This window comes from Opisthorchis viverrini (assembly GCF_000715545.1).
Source record: "Opisthorchis viverrini unplaced genomic scaffold opera_v5_396, whole genome shotgun sequence".
NCBI classification, from domain to species: domain Eukaryota; kingdom Metazoa; phylum Platyhelminthes; class Trematoda; order Opisthorchiida; family Opisthorchiidae; genus Opisthorchis; species Opisthorchis viverrini.
The window spans coordinates 203,498-220,741 of record NW_008752055.1 but is presented as its reverse complement, the minus strand read 5'-3'; the positions used below and the strand labels follow the sequence as shown (position 1 = coordinate 220,741).

Sequence of the window (17,244 nt, the reverse complement as noted above, 5' to 3'; positions counted from 1 at the left end):
AAACAGGGGAAGTAGAGAGGCAGGCGTCGGGTTCGAACCACGGACCTTCCGGTCAGTAAATTGACGCTTTAACCAATGAGCCAACTGCAGACAAACGGATAAATCTATCTACTGTGTCGAAGTACCAAGTATGCTGTGATCTACAAGCGAAAAACTCGTTGGGAATGAATTAATGCGATGATCCAGCGAAACGATGCTTAGCTAGTGTCCCAGCGAAAGTTAGCCTCGTCAGTATGGAAGCTGGTTCATCGCAGTCAACTTATACACGAAAAATCCCGATCCATTATTTTGTCTACGATGTCCGCTGATGGAAATAAGAAACGGCCTCAATATACGCCTGGGGAGTTAATTAGTCTCGAGAGAGGCCCACAGAAACAAAAATGTCCCCCATAATAATCGGTGTGAGATGAGGTTGTGTTCTTTCACGTTCCTGCTCGGTGAGCTTGCATCATTGAATTACGGGTTCTGAATGTACAACTGATTTCATCCTAGAAGCCTCCAATCAGCTCTTTGTCAAATCCGATATTACGCAAGGTACAGCTGGCTACACTATCCAAGCCAAGGTCACCACAATATACATTGGTATATTGCCATCCTAAGGTGTGAGGTGGACCCGTCGAATTCGGTTATACTGTTGAATGACCAAGCGAAAGACAAGATGGTCGCGTGCGTCAGTAATACTAGCAGTGTCCGGTCGACCTCAAAAGCACTGTGAGCCAGGAGTGAGATGAGGGTGCACATTAAAACTCAGTTATTCCGAATCGACGTCCCTTTCGATAGTTGGAACCCTTGTAGGTAAAAACAGAACTCTAGGGGCTCAATCACGGGTGCCTTAGGGACACTCTCAGGGCAAGGTGGCTAGGTGCTTAGCGCGCGGATTTAGTGATCGGAATGTCCATGGTTCGAACCCAACCTCTGCCTCTGGGCTTCCCCTGTCTAGGCTTAGGCAACTTGGCCTATCCCTGGCAGTATCCCAGCCCTCGTGCTTTCTTCTAGGGACATGCCAGCTAGGCACCGAAAGGGTGTTACAGCTGAATGATTTTTTTACTCTCAAAGCAAGGAGGACAGATGAGAAACATCGATCACTGTGCTCCGGTGGTCATTCAACAATCCGTGTTCAGTCAAGTCCCATTACGCCAAAACAGTCATATGACCATTTAAACGCTAGCATTACCAATCTGCCCCGATCTGTGAGTGGGACGCTTGAGCCTACTATCGGTTCATGGTGCATGTAGAAGAACTGGGTATCCTTTAGTACTGAGGGCAGGTTCCGAACCGCTGCAATCCGTGTCATTGTAGCTGAATCAATTTACCGCAAGAAATATGTGCGACATACTGTCTCACCGTAGAATAGCAGGGGCAGACGGGTGTCGGAAGTAACATTCACGAAACTAGCTGGTCCATCGATAAGATTCAGTTGTGTACTTCATTAAGTGAAAACATGTAACCCAGAGATTGGGCAGCATGAGTCCTCACACTCCCTGTGGGGCAGAGTGGAAAACGGATGTCCATTTACGTGCCATCCACCCCCCGGGAACATCGCATATGACGCCACTAGACTGAATAACATGTGTACAAACGGGTTTACCCACAACCGAATTGAAGCACGTACGAAGTTTGGCGTCCAGTAAAAAGTAAAATCGATCGACTGTCAAACAGCGCCGTTAAACCAGACAAGACATAGAAGTCAGATTGTTGCTGGTTGATGAGTCAAACAGAACAAGCAACCACGTTGACAACATCAATATCCAACACTATCAAACAAGCAGGTAGTTTGTGAGAGCATCCGTGTCTAATTTAAGCCAAATAGTTTGAATGCAGTGTATCATATTATTTAGTGTAGTGCCTGCATTGGGAGCAGAACGAATACTGTTCTATTTTTCAGCAAGCTCGGGCAACCTACAGAAGGAGCGAAATCTGGTGAGTCTCCCAAAAGAACCAAATTCGTAAGCAAATGAGTGTATTTGTCGAATTTCGTGCAATTTGGGTTCAAGCAGGTTGTCGGAGACATGAGGACTGTGCGTACCTGACCAGCTCCAATAAGGATGAAACTGGTGGTGGGCTCTCAAGGAGTTTTCACTTCCATCCACATTTTCGTCAACAATCAGTACATCATCGTACATTGTCCACATGCGAACTAGAGACAACAATCGGCAAAGTCTTCATGTATCTGCATGCCTTGAATGGGCGGCTCATTCTAGTCAGCATCGCCCATCAACAGGGAACGACTGGTGATAAACTCGTTGACAAGCCGAGTGAACAAGCTTTACCCACACTCGGTTTCAAAACAGACTGAATTTGAGCACCCTTCTCCATCAAACTACAATCAGATTAACCGAAACCCACGAACGATCCAAGCAACTGCGCAGATTCAGCAGAGATATGCCCGAAAACATAAACACGACCTCAGATAATAAAAGATAGACGTTCAACTGTAACACCCTTTCAGTGCTTAGCTGCTATACCACCCAAAGGGAACACGAGGGCTGGGATACTGCCAGGTTGCCCAAGCCTAGACAGGCGAAGTCAAGCGGCGGAAGTTGGGTTCGAACCACGGACCTTCGGGTCGGTAAATCCACGCTCTAACCACTTGGGCCATCTCGCCCGATCTTAGCGGGGAATGCTATACGCGCAATAGAACGCCCATGTACAGTCGGATGGTCAAACGGACTGCGTCTAGGTCGTACATAAGCAAGACCGCCAGACAGTGGCGCTTAAGAATAGCAGAACAAGGAAACCACATTCTCGACCCAAAAATGCTGTTCAGGTTCACAAACTGAGAAACTCGGAACCTGCGCTCTATGCCTTGACAAAGAGCCTTAAACAAACAAGCAAAATACGCCGCGACGGTTTGCAGGACGTCGGTTTGTGGGAACATTGGCAATCAATGTGCCAACTGTAATGACGCCCAATTGGTTTGTCCGACGGGAACCACAATGTGGCTCCCTCGGGCTCAGCACAATCCACACGTTCAAACATGAATTTGGCTAAACAGACTAGCACTAAAAGAGTGAGAACCATTTAAAGGTGGAAACTATTTGACATGTGTTTGTGTGTGTGTGTGTGTGTGTCATCATCATCATCATCTGTGACTTTGTGAAAGATAACAATAACCGTGACAATAAAAATGATACGTTTTTTCCCAAATCAGCGGCTAAAACAGAAGTCGAGGCTCAATAGAAAAGGAATACTTTCGTAACCTTTGTCACCTACGTAATTTCCACTGTTTCACTCCCAGATTGCCCGAAAGGAAACACCGCAGAACTATAACGGCACTTCCTGTGCATTCGGACTGGTCTCAGAAGCGTCTGATTCGCTATCAGAAAGCAGATATAATGGTAACTCGGACAAGGGAGCATATCCGTGAAATTCGAAGTAATTCGACGATGGTACGTTACCACAAGAAAAGGACGGCTAGACAGCATCGGGTTGATACTGTGGCTACGGGCCACAGTGCAAAGGTCCCATCAAGGTGGAATTCGGAACATGTCATGCGATTTGTCGCAAAGCGATCTGGTTGGTTTCGACTTATTAGTACCGATGACATGAATCTGTTGCACAAGAACCGGCACAGAAGAATTATGCGTTTCCCCGGGGACGACCGGGCCTAATTTAAAAGATACCGATAAGCACGAGGATCTGGACACTTTTTACATTCTTTGGATATATGAGTGGCCAATGGACCTCTGCTGTTTCTGGACGTTTGATTGTTCATCTCTGCATGAGTTCAGCTCCCGTAACTGGTTCTGTCGCTATATCGGATTTCGTCGTGTATCGTGCGTGTTACCGTATCCGGACCTTCCTCCTTGGGTTGACTGCGTAACAGCCTTGTGCAAGTCACAACAGCATCGCCCTGAGGAAGAACTGCCAAAAAATGTTGCTTACCAACAAACGTACTGTGAATTCAAAAGAGTTTTTGTTTCTCGGGGAAGAATTTAACGTCCCAAGAAAGTGGTGTTGACAAGTAATTATCCCAGGCAAGACTGACGTAAGAGTCCAAGGGTCTTATTTATGTGACGGTGTTTCGTACGGCAGTCACGGTCAGGCAGATGAGCAGTGTTTTGGCTCTTATATTTGCTAGTATAGAATTCACAAGAAGGGATGAAGTCAACTCGACGGGGCAAGGCCCGTCAAAAGTATTGCGATTAATGATACCTAGCTGCCTTCTAAGAACCACTCAACTCTGGCCACCCTCCCACGCAAAGCCGTTAGAATCTCCACACCCAGGGCCTGGATTGAGATTCGATCATCTAGTGAGCGATGGGGGCAATTGAAACCACAAACGAAACGATAGCACTTACCTCAAATTTCGGAAATGAAGCAGGCATATCAACGCCGTGTTTGGAGGACCATAGGTTTAGGTCGTAATCAATATCACAGAGTGAAATGGATTGTTCCAGTTCCGTATAAATTGTTTTGAAGCTAATGTTGAAAGGAATGAGGATGGAAGAGATAAGAAAAAACTAAGCTTACGCATAGCATCCGCTATGTGTTTTTCGCTATCAGGTCCGAAGTTGTGATCAAAGCAGTCATTGTGGAAGAGAACTTTAGAACTCTTCGGCATTGTGAAAAAACGATAAACAGTAGTTCAATAAGCTCTCAAGTCCATATGGTTTTTAAGACGGCTTGCCCTGGACCCTCGAGGAACAAATAAATTCGTTTTGTTGTTGAACAGACAAGTGCAGACAAATACCGATACATTGTTCGTAAGTCGATTAGACATGATATGAGCTCAGATCACTACCAAAACTCTGTGCCGAGGGACTGATCCAAGTGCATTTTCAAATTGCTGTGTTTCGTACACACCAGAGTGACGTTTGTACGCTGCAATCGATCGCACCAGTCCGGTCTTTCCGTCGTACCGGACGACTAATTGCATGTTTCAACAGTACGACCTGTGCAATGCAATGGCTGGATTTGAGAGATGAAGGCGACAGCCCCCGGTACAGTGTTAAGCCGTCCAGGGACGGAAAAGTTTACTAGCAAAATGCACACGACTTTGATAAGCAGTTGAACGCGACCTGCGTCTGGACGCAAACGTCCATCTGACATTTGTGAGGGCACAGCACCGACAGATCGTACGTGCACTTTTTGCAATGACGTAGGTGCGTAGTTGCTGGGTTGAAAAGTAATCGATTAAGGTGCAAAACTGGCATCAAAATAGGAATTGGTTCAACTGAAAATCTAGTATTCAACCCACCTCGATCGACATAGCAACCTGAATAAAAAGTACGCCACCTGGTATACGATTAAAGATCTGTTTTTAGTATGTACAAAAAATCACATCGTGATCACCCCGCAACGTGGCATACTGGTGGTTCACTACTGCGCAAACAAAGCCATACAATGATGCAGAAAGGAATGGGACAATCTAGTAAACCTGTTCCAAACACATGAGAAGGTCCTTACACCACCAGCATTCGCTCAAACGTTAGGCATAGAAAAAAAGCGTTCAGCTGTAGTACTCTTCCGGTGCCTAGCTGACATAGCACCCGAAGGAAGCACGAGGGCTGGGATACTGCCAGGTTGCCCAAGCCTAGACAGGGGAAGCGAGTGGCGGAGGTCGGATTCGAACCACGGACCTTCCGGTCAGCAAATTCGCGCTCTTACATCTTGGGCCATCTCATCCCCCTAGGCAGAGAAACTAACAGGAGGATCGCCACAGCTAGGCGTCATGTGTGCTAGCGTTGGTTCGTTCGTTGACCTGGGCGGTCAAGCTATTATATCGATCACCAATAAAGATCCGTCGTGAGTTGAAATGTCTCATCTTCAATCCTGATTGATTGGTTGTTTGTCTACGCAGTGACCTTGGGCAGCTCTTTAGCCAGTATTCTTTCTTGTGTCTCCCTCGACCACAGAGATAAACAACCAATCGTAAACTAAATCCATACCTGGCTGACACGAAAGGATATGCATGCAAATGTTGGGCGGGACCCCAGCTGCACATTGCACTGCTATGCACTACAGGGCATGGTCAACTGAACTGCTGACCCAGGCCAGAGAGCAAACCAACGATCAACTATGCAGTCTGAACCACCAACATTCTCTTCAACAGCAAATCCCTCACTGTCTCCAGCCAAGCACAAGGAGGGTGTGATACTTTGTTGGTGAAATGTGCCTTTGTTTCGTTCGTCAAAACCGACGCATGATTTTTTAAGAGTGTTGACCAAAAATAATTTTTATGGCTTCTCTGAACAATTGTAATCGATCGATTTTGTTAGGTTTCCCATCATCCAACAAGCAGGGTTTCAGTATGAATTATCTTACTACGTTAGAAATAACTTCCAGTTCCCTCGTCTCGAGATTCTCACGTCCAGACAGTAGACTAACAGAAACGGAAAGATTAGTTTTTCGTACACTACTAGTAGGTCTACGTGTCGACCAAAACCTCATTCAGTCACCGCAGTGTAAACTTCAAGGAAAAATCTGTCACTGCGTGCTACACATTCGTTTTCTGTCACCCTGTTCTTCGCGCAGTGCACGAAAACCTTCAAATCCTACACTGCTGTTACGGGATACTTTGTCTTCTCGTGACTAACGGGCGAGTGAGACGTAGAGATTAGCGACTGTATTTATTGAGGCGAAAGCAGATTCCAAATTCACAGGAAAACGCCTAGAAAGAACGAAATTCTAACGGTTTTGAGAGCAACGAAGGCTCCACAAAGAAGGTTACCGAAGTTTATTCACCATGCACCAAAGATGACGTTCGGTCGCACACGCGTGATGAGGACAGCAATGTTACGAAGTGAAAAACATTTTCCTTCTTGGAGTATGTCTGCTCTGAGCTTCGAAACAGTATGAAGCGTGGATGTCTCGGCATAAGCCCCAAGGTGCTTTCAGTGGGGCTAGAGTCCGGGCGGTGGGCCAGCCAATTCAACGAAATACCGGTGATGATGGCTGAGCTGGGCGGTGGGCCGGCCAATTCAACGAAATACCGGTGATGATGGCGCCATACTAACGGAACGTTTTGTTGCTGGTCTTTCCACCGAGTTTGGCAGTTTGATTGCAGACGTTTCATCACCAATCGAAGTGACATCGTCAGTGCGGGACAGAGTGGGCGAGTTCCTCCTCTTCCGCTTGTGTTTATAAAGTTTCTAAGCATTATTTAAGACTTGAAGTGGTTGGTTGGCCCGGCATTGGCCTTCACGTAATTTGGTTGGTTATCTGGAAATCTGCGTCGTGATCTCATTCCATTCTATCTGGTCGGTGGCGTTGGGTGTCTTCATTCGACCGTTCTGCTACTCCCTTGCGATTGAGCCGTTTTCTTCACGTTTCGTAGTCTGCTATTTTTTCATTTGATTGGCTGGTTAACTAGCCTTCTGTTTGGTGGATTTCTTCCTTTGATCCGACTGGTCAGTTGGTTGTCGTCAGGTTGTTTGACTTCCCACATGGTTCAGAGTCGAAACATACCAACCAACTGTCAAGTGGGAATCACACGCCTCAGCTGAATTAATCGCCAAAAACGTGCGTATATGCTGTTGACCGTCAGTAAGTAGACGCAGAAACGGGTTGCAGTTGAAAGAATTTTCAGATGAAAGGGTTCGAAGCAAAGCAAAGTATGTCCAACACATGCGTCGATCGACCGTTCCAGGAGTAGTAACTGAAATCTTCGATTTGAAGTTACCACAGCAGGTCACCCAACGGATGCGGTACAGAGCCAGACATATCCAGCTGCGTTTCCCGGGCGTGAGAACTGCATTCGTTGATCTTCCCAGGAATGATACCAACTGAAACCGGACAACTAAATACAACTCCCCTGTTGAGTTATGCCGATGATTGTTGAGTGCCTTTAATATGGCCTTACCAATGTCTAACGCTGCAAGAGTGTCGTCCGTGAATGATCGTTCATTAAACCACGTGTAGACCTCGACTTACTATGACATCCTCATTGACACACTTCAGCAGTGCTCCGAGTGCTCACACAATGGGTGGAGTTATGCGAATTTCACACTTGATACCGCTGGTAGCTGTGGTTCCCTCTACATCGGGCGAGATGGCCCGAGTGGTAAGAGCGCGAATTCACTGACCGGAAGGTCCGTTGTTCGAACCCAACCCCTACCTCTCGACTTCCCCTGTCTAGGCTTCGACAACCTGACAGTATCCCAGCCCTCGTGCCTCCTTCGAGTGGCATGGCAGCTAGGCACCGAAAGAGTGCTACAGCTGAACGCTCTCTCTCACTCCTTCTACATTGTGCCGATTTGAGGGCTAGCTGAAGTATAATCTGGAATCATGAAGCGCAGTTAGGTGGTACAATGGGATGGCGGGCAGTGGCCCAGGTCGGAATGAGTGGTTATATGATGGAAGTAAGTCACCTCGACTTAAGCATTAGTTCATACATCATATAGTTGTCTAGATCTTCCTTGAAGTTAGAACAATTTTCAGTGCAAGGCACCAGCTCGCTTGTTCTCCGGTTGTATGGTGACAACTTGAACACTGCACGGAAATTCGTATACTTGGAAAATGGATTCAGCAATACTTGTTGATGAAATGGAATCAGAAGCCGCACGGTATTCTTTAACTTCTGACTTTAAGATGGCGGCGTGATATTATTCTTCCTCTAACAGGCGATGTATACAAACAAGGGGTTTTCTTGAAGGGGCGCTACTCGCTTCAGCCGACGACTGGTTCCAACCTTCTTGGTGCTCCCCAGGTAAGCAGGACTCCCGAGTTTCAATCAATCCTACTTTCTCATTGAACGTAAACTGGACGCAACTGAAGAGATAGACTCAGTTGCAGACCGATTTCGTTCTAGCGTGCTGGGCTACGCCAGGTGGTCCTCACAAGAAGGAACTCTTCCGCGATAGACGAATTACTCACACTTCATAGGTTACGATGGTTAGGACGTTCACCCCGCATGCCAGAAGGCCGTCTGTCCCGCAGAGTCCTTTTCGTCCAGCTCTGTGCTGAGTGGAAGCGGCCGAGAGGTGGGCAGTGAGTGATCTGGTGATAAAAAGCGTTCAGCTGTAGCACCCTTTCGGTGCCTAGCTGCCATGCCACCCGAAGGAAGCACGAGGGCTGGGATACTGCCAGGTTGCCCAAGCCTAGACAGGGGAAGTCGAGTGACGACGCATGAAAACACTAACCAGTGATAGAGACTCCAGGACCTGACTCACCAGTGGTCGGTGACACCAGCTGAAATGGCCCAAGCGCGTAGTCTGTGGCGCCTGAGCATTAGAGCTATCGCCTTCAATGCAAAGATCCCTTGTTTTTGAACTAACTAAACAAGCCACTACCTACAATGGTTGGCTGTATGAAGCACACTTTCCCCCACTATCCGGTGGTCGAAACTGTAGCAGCTAGAACCAATGTGCTATGATACAACGTTTGTAGCTCACAATAGACTCAACTGAATCTCAGCTGAATCCCTCGTTTATGATGCTCTTCAGTTGTACCAATAAACCCCAGGTTATTTTGTCACTAGCCTACGATTCGGCGTTCAAGTGCAACACAAGAGTGGCGGAAACTCAAGGGCTGCAAACTGATGAGTCCCAAGAAAGCCCAAACCGACTGTGGGCTGCTGACGAGTTATTGACGACCCTATGATTAATGCCCCTTCAAGAAAATATACTGCGATATCTCGAGTATCGTACGAACTAAAACATAAGGCGGCCTTTGCGCAGCACATGCAGTTGAAGAATACCATAAACGAGAGATGCAGTTGAGTCTCTCATTGAAACCGAAACTGGTACACAACTGAGTGTATTTGCAAGCAGAATGTGTCAGGAGTGGATGCGAGGCATCGACCGGAGAGATTTGCACAGAATGATCAGAGCTGATCATCACAAAGACAATGTGTAACAAACAGGCTCGCCTTGCTCTGTTCGAGACGGAAAGCCCATGCCGTGTCCCAAGTTTCATACACACACACACACACACACACACACACACACACACACACGAATACGAAAGTTAGCTGGTTAGGGCATGCCTGACGTATAGAATGTGTGCGTTCACTAAAGCCTACAACGTCTCCACGGTCAGTACCTGGATGCGAGCGTCCAGCACTTGTATTAAACTTGTCTTAAATGGATGAGAGTTTACCGCTACCTCGGAAACCGAGGGTCAATCCCGAGTTCCGGGACGGGGAGACTAACAGATAAGGCATGGGGACGAAGTCCGTCGTGCACATGCTGCAATCCACTGCAAATTCATTGTTTTATGGCTCTCCTGTATCTGTGGCACATCGGTATGTGCAAATGCAATAGGCTATTTGTGAAAAACTCCCAACCAGTTGGCTTTCTTTGCCATTCCGATATGCTCAAACCTGGAGAAAGCAGACTTGTCCTCTTGAATGCGATGAATCAGTGGACTTCAGTCCCAGTTTTGAGCATCATCGAACGTTACGATATCGAAACGCATGTCGTGATCAGATTTCGGAAAAATGAATATTGCTTGAATGGTCGTATTCGACCCTGAGCGATCCTTGGGTACATCTAGACAAAGCGCACACAAAGTTCTCAACGAACCAGCTGAAGTAATCGAGCAAAACAGGACGAGTTTATAAGTAGTTTGATCCGAACTCACTTTACTTTCAAGGTGACGTTCAATGCCTGCTGCATATTCATGAAAAGACATTTGAAATAAGTGAGTCGCTCACGCTCGAAGTCTTGCGTCCGATTGAATACCTAAGAGGAGAAGGGAAGATTAGAGTAGCTTGCGGTTCGCAGTAAGAAGTAAAAAGTGCAACTCAGGGGATGCGAGGCGGCGAGAAACAGCGATAACAATGGCAAACTAGGGGTGTATCCAATGCGTATCTGGATTGGCTAACGTTGTCCCCAGAATGGCACCACGCAGCAAATACGGCTGCAAAGTGACAAGTTGAGGTTCTAATTCAGTGAATCCTAGTGACAGTAGATATACTATTCTCAGAAGGAAAACCACATGTCAAATAAGGTACGGCAGTTCGAAACACTCCCCTGTACTTACTCCACTCTGTTTGAAACTAGGTGACTAAGGTCGTTCAGTGAACGGCTCAGCAGAATCTCGACGAATCAGAGGGCAGGGTTGGGTCGACATTCTGTGACCATCAATTTATGCTCCGTAATTTAGCAGACAGACACCCTTGTATTGCAGTGTTTGAATTAGCTTTTAGAGCACCAGCAACCCAGAACGTCGACCAATATGAGACCCTCATCTGGGCATCAAAAGTGAATCACCCGATGTTATTCTCCGAAGTTAATTAATATATTCAGTTACTGTGGGGTCTGAAAAACACTAAAAGGTGGTTGAGTAAATAAAACCACAAAGGGTGAGGGCGGTGTGGAGTGGCTATGTTGGTTATATTCCCATGTCTACAACACTGATAGAAACATACTGCTGAGCGACGATGATAGTCCAGGCGTGTTTAATCGATTTCAAGCCAAAAATGTGCAATTACCCATTCTGTGAAACTGTAAAAACCCATTCGCATATTGGTTGACAAAGTAGTGGAACCAGGTGTACTGCGATAGTGAATTCATTTCAGTATCACAAAGAATCACCCTGTTGGAGGGAAAATTTTAGCGGTGCCGAACTTTGTTTTGTTGCATTCTCCCTCCCTCCTGAAGAAACCAACCAGCCAGAAACACAGATGGCATATTTCTAAAGGGTTGCTGAAAACTCTTCGACAGCCCACGACCAGTTCCACCCTTATTAGGGCACACCAGGTAGGCACAGTCCCCGGGTTTCCGTCAACCTTATGTTCTAGTTGAACCCAAATTAGACATATCTCGACAAATACGCTCGTTTGCATATCAACTAGGTTTTCACGAGAGGCTCAATTGAATCTCCCGTTTATGATATTCCTAAACTGAACGTGACACACAAAGGCCGCCTCATGTTATTACTGCGCCTACCTGATGAGCTCCAAGAAGGGCGAAACTGGCCATGGGCTATTGAAGAGTTTTCAGCAACCTTGTAAGTGGTTTCCTTGTGAAAATATGCTACGATTTCTTGAACATCGTACCAACTGAAACATGAGGCGGTCTTTGTGCAACACATTCAGTTGAAAGAATATCATAACGAGAGATTCACCTGAGTCTCCCGTGAGAACCCAGGGTAAATTTCTATTTTAATTGGAATCATGTCACAATGAAAATGATCTCAGATCACTAAATCACATCCAGTGTTACGTGAAAACAGTGGTGGTATAAGAAGTTAAGACAAGCTATCCCACGAAATCAGTGGGATCTCCTTGTCTGCACCCCAACTGGACTGCCCAACCGGAACACACACCGAAACAATCTCGAATAAGCGTAGATGGTCCGCTTTACCGAAATCTATCCTGGCAGAAAAAAAAACAGCAGGAAACTGCTGTTTATGTTGCCCTCCTTATTTTGCTTGTTTCCACTGCACTTTTCTACAAGTGTTCTCTCACCTTCTTGTACAAACCGCGTGTCTGTGTGTGCTGCAACTGAGAAAACACTGAGCAAGTATCCAAATATCAACGTGGAGAAGCGAATATCGGTTACGGCTCCTGCTTCCTGGTATGGAAACCAGTTATTCACATTAATCACAGGTGCTTCATTATGTTGCCGAGGCACTGCATTCAAAGTGCACCTGTGCCAATAAACACGCACACACACACACGTACCCACTCGCGCATCAGAAGTCAGTTCAGCACCAATCAACAGTTCGCGACCGAATGACGACTAGTCAGTGTGTGTGTGTGTGTCTGTTGGCACTCAATAGCCACGAGGCATTGCACATCCAGCCAGCCAACAACATATGTATCATCAGCCGGCAGATTGGGAGCATCGATAAACGCAACGGGCGATGAGGGCAGAATAAATCCACAAATGCCGGTTGATGAGACTGTTACTGAGACCGGTGCAAACACGTGTTTGTCCAACAACGGAGGTGTGTTTTTACTAGGCCGCACAATAGGAGAAGTGGCAACTGCCTTGCCAAAGTCAAAGTGCGGTTAGTGGGAGTCGTTATGCATGGAAGTTGGCAAGAGTATATGGCCGTACATCAGCCAGTAGAATGTGCTTCGTGGTGTTGCAAAGTCAGGAAGAACTGTACAGCTGACTGCCAAAAGTTGAAAATGCCAGTATTTCGCAAATTGCTAGATTCACCTGCCAAAATGTCTATCACGGAATCAACTTCGATCGGTAACATTGGGGGCTAAGGTTATAGTGATCCTATTAGGTATGGTCTTACAGTACAGTCTAATCCAAGCTGATAACTATGCGCTAAGGGCGTGTAACGATACCAGACAATAGCACGGCCTCAGATAATGAGGCAAAAAGTATGCCCTCAAAAGCGTTACGGACACTGGGATCGTTAATTAAGGTTATAGTGATCCTATTAGGTATGGTCTTACAGTACAGTCTAATCCAAGCTGATAACTATGCGCTAAGGGCGTGTAACGATACCAGACAATAGCACGGCCTCAGATAATGAGGCAAAAAGTATGCCCTCAAAAGCGTTACGGACACTGGGATCGTTAATCAGTCACTCAGGCTATCCACAGTTCACGCTCATTGGCGACAGGGCAGCATGGATGCGAGAGATTTCTGAAGCCGACTTATCCTGTCGCTTTGCCGAAAGTGGGAGGCCATACCCGCTGCACAAAATGGACTATTTCTGACCTTCATTGCTTGCTGGTTTTACCTACATGAGCAGGTATATACTGCTGAAATGGTACATTAGAAGATAAAGCTTGTGTTTTTTCTAACTAAGCGACCGATAACGGTTAGTCAGCCGAAAAAATCAAGGAATTGATTGACTCAGAGGAATTCTCTGTCCTTATCTCCAACTCGCAGGCTTTTTCGATCAATTTACCCACCGAAAAATCACACTGATTGCAGCTGTATTGCTTTGTCCCGTGGATGTAGAAAAACTCATACCAATCGTGGCACTATTCAATTTAGTGATCAACCTTGAGTTCAAGGTCATGCCAATAAGTGTGATCAGATCATTCTGTAGCTATGAGGCCTAAATCACAATATGAAAAACAGCTGTCAGCCACACTGCACAGTGAGCCTGGGGATTGAGAATCCGTGAGCTGTAGAACTAAGCACGTGTGTCAAGCTGATTTTACAGACGGAAAAATGTTCATTTCCGCCATAACACTACTAATAGGGTTGCTCAAAACCTTATCAGCTAAGTACCGGTTCCGTCCCCCCGTTGGGGGGGGGGGCGTCAGGTAGACATAATTCCCGAAATTCCATCAAACGTATGTTCCGTCCGAATACTGAGTAGTACGTCATTGGTGAAATATGCTCATTTGCAAAGTAAGTTGGTGCTCTGCGTGTACCATACTGCAAACTATCCCCTATTGATATACGTCTGTGAGACTTGACCCCTTCGAGTTCACGAAATTCGTACACCAAAGGCATCCAAACAATACCGTCTGCGACAAATTTAAAAAAAAAAGACGGTAGTGAACGGACAATGTCCCTATCAGACAATTCTGCTACTACACTTCACACTTTTCGAAAGCGACTCAACACAGACTTTTCCAGCAAACTGGGAAAGCCCTGCTGAAACCTGATCTAAAACCGGAAAAACCTACGAATATTGTCACCACTTGTTTGTACAGGGCTGCTACTCGAGAGGTTAGACAAGGGTGAGGGTGTACACCATTAAGGCTGAAAACACCTCGGGCTTTCCTTCGTCTACACAAGTCGGTAAGGAATGGGAACTGACTAACCCAGTGTTTGAAATTGGTCGTTGAATGTCGTTTGTGAGCGAGGGAGTTGCCTTGCCCTTGTACAAGAGACAGTGGCGGCAAATTAGCTAAACTAAGTAAGTTGTTGATAGGTAATAGATAGGCTTTTGGTGGAAATTAAGCTTCCTTTCTTTTCTTCTCTTCGTCTCGCATGCAATCAGCGGACACATCGCAGAAATGACAAGCCGATTGAGTACCGGATCTCGCTCAATGCAGACTTCGCCCTCAGAAATGTGGTGACATCACCATCACCAAGGCGGGACGATGCCCAAATGCTTCACGAAGAATTTCAGTCTGGTTCACACCAGTTTTATCCGCTGGGGTTTTTCCCAGCATACGCAAACCGTATTACAGATACGATACCATTGTGTTGAAAAGATATCAACCACAAAGACATTGCCATTCTAGTGAGAATAAAAATACTTGAACGGATGGCAATAAAAGTTGCGCAGTTCGAACAGTCATCGTGCACACCGATGGAAAATATGAAATTCGAAAGTGCACGGGACGCGAAGTCGTGTTGGAAAGTAGGTCTCTCAGTACTCCTTCCTCTGTCCATCTGATGGCACACGCTATAAGCACCTGTGTAATACGGCAGCACACTACGTGTTGTGACAGTCACTNCCTCAGTACTCCTTCCTTCGTCCATCTGATGGCACACGTTATAAGCACCTGTGTAATACGGCCGCATAGTACGTGTTGTGACAGTCACTCAGTTAGTGCTAACGATGCTGCTTTTTCATGCAGCTGTTATTGAGAGAGAGGATATCATAAATATACGGTTAACCATCCCTGTTTCGATAACAGCCTTACAGACTACACGGAGGGGTGGAATACAGGGAGACCAGCAACACTCACCTTTGTCATTTCTTCCAAATACCGAGGACTTTCTGCGTCCAGATCGTTCAAAGCGTTGGTATAGTTCGAACGAGTACGCTCAACCTCCTTCTCCGCCTTCTTCAATTTGTCCTGCATCTTCTTGAGCTGTTGAGAGGAACGAGACGGACAGTCAATTCAGTGCTACGAAACGCAGCTAAGAAGACAGCCTGAGTCAATTCTTCAGGCGTCATAAGACAAAAAAAAAGGTGGATGGAGATCTCTGGCAGAAACCAGGGTAAGGCGAATAGAATCTCCCCCGGCTCACCCTTGACTTTTTCACTGCCTGTCTAAACCGACACAAACCATCCGTCTAATTTTCATTACTCAAACGATAAAAGTGTCATTAGAGAGGTATAGAAACGCATTCATTTCTACCATAAAGAACTGATGGATACAAAATCGGGACGGAACAAGCAAGCAAACGGGTTTTTATGGAGAGAGAGAGAGAGAGAGAGAGAGAGAGAGAGAGAGAGAGCACTTCTTTCAACAACGCTGTCCACGACGCATCTTGATAAGCAATGTCGTCGCTGTAAAGGATCACTTAGACACCGAACACACAGGCATTACCAACGTTTTTTGGAGGGAAACATGTTTAGCCATACCAGAAAAAATCGTTCAGCTGTAGCACTTTTTCGGTGTCTAGCTATCATGACACACGAAGGAGGCACGAGGGCTGGGATACTGTCAGGTTGTCCAAGCCTAGACAGGGGAGTGGCAGAGGTCGGGTTAGAACGACGGACCTTCTGGTCAGTAAATTCGAGCTCTAACCACTTGAGCCATCTCGCCCCCAAGCCATAACACCAGTTACTTATCCCACACCGATCCAACAAGAAAAATCACAAAGCGTTAACTTGTATCGTTCCAACTTTTTGAAAGAAGTGCAACTCGTAATTTATGATTTTCATGACTAGTCTGTATCGATTTGAGGAGAAATTTGCCCATATTCCAAACTCTCGCCTTGCTAATCCTTTCCTTTTGACTAGATGGGATCAAATAGCAGAGGGGGAACAATTTTTTCAAACAGAGCATGCAATCCTACTTTGAGCACTCATTCTGCATCAACCAAAAGTGGGCGTGCCCTATCACTATTTATCACAAATACAGCGAAATTTAACGCGAGGCACTGGTAGGTATGAACCATTTTGCCCAAATTCGAATTTGTGACAAATCGACGCGTCGAGAAAGTCAGAGGTGTGATCATTAGTTGGACCATCTGTGGCGCCAGCGGCACAAGCGCACACTAAATGATCGCAAAAAAACGCCGGCATACAAGTGAGCTGTGAACAATGTACAGTTAACGTCCACAGAGAGCGTTGGCTGAAGTTGACGAATTTATCTATAAATGGGTTTTAGTTATTGAACAGCTGGTTCCTAGCAGCCCCAACGACGGTGGGTGTTGCGCTACCGGGAGTGCTGTTCTTCACGCCAAGTTGGGAGTGGCGTAAACTACAAACTGAAGGGTATGCGGGTAAAATGGAGAGTGTAAACCCAGTTGTTAGTCCCTATTTGGCAAAGGAGCCGGATATAGACTCTTCAATGTTCGGCCAAAAACACTGCAAGATCTGGTGGCTAGATCTTATTCGTTTTTACACTCAGCCATATATGGGACGACGACGAAAGGGATGATGACGACTTGCAGCGAAGTAATGAAAGCCATTACCAGCAAACTCAGCTGCGCTGGTCACTGCCGTCTTCCTGGATGGGGATCCCGG

At 46.3% G+C, this 17,244-nt stretch overlaps 1 protein-coding gene across 1 annotated transcript in view; it reads right to left on the bottom strand.

Moving 5' to 3' along the window:
- Positions 1 to 17,244, bottom strand: part of T265_10701 (hypothetical protein) — a gene marked incomplete at both ends in the record, with an annotated part of 63,004 nt that overhangs the window by 17,885 nt on the left and 27,875 nt on the right. The window contains 3 exons of the mRNA XM_009177158.1: positions 4,302 to 4,422; positions 10,525 to 10,625; positions 15,512 to 15,637. Of these exons, the coding sequence (XP_009175422.1) occupies positions 4,302 to 4,422; positions 10,525 to 10,625; positions 15,512 to 15,637 (348 nt within the window). The remainder of the gene's footprint in view (positions 1 to 4,301; positions 4,423 to 10,524; positions 10,626 to 15,511; positions 15,638 to 17,244) is intronic.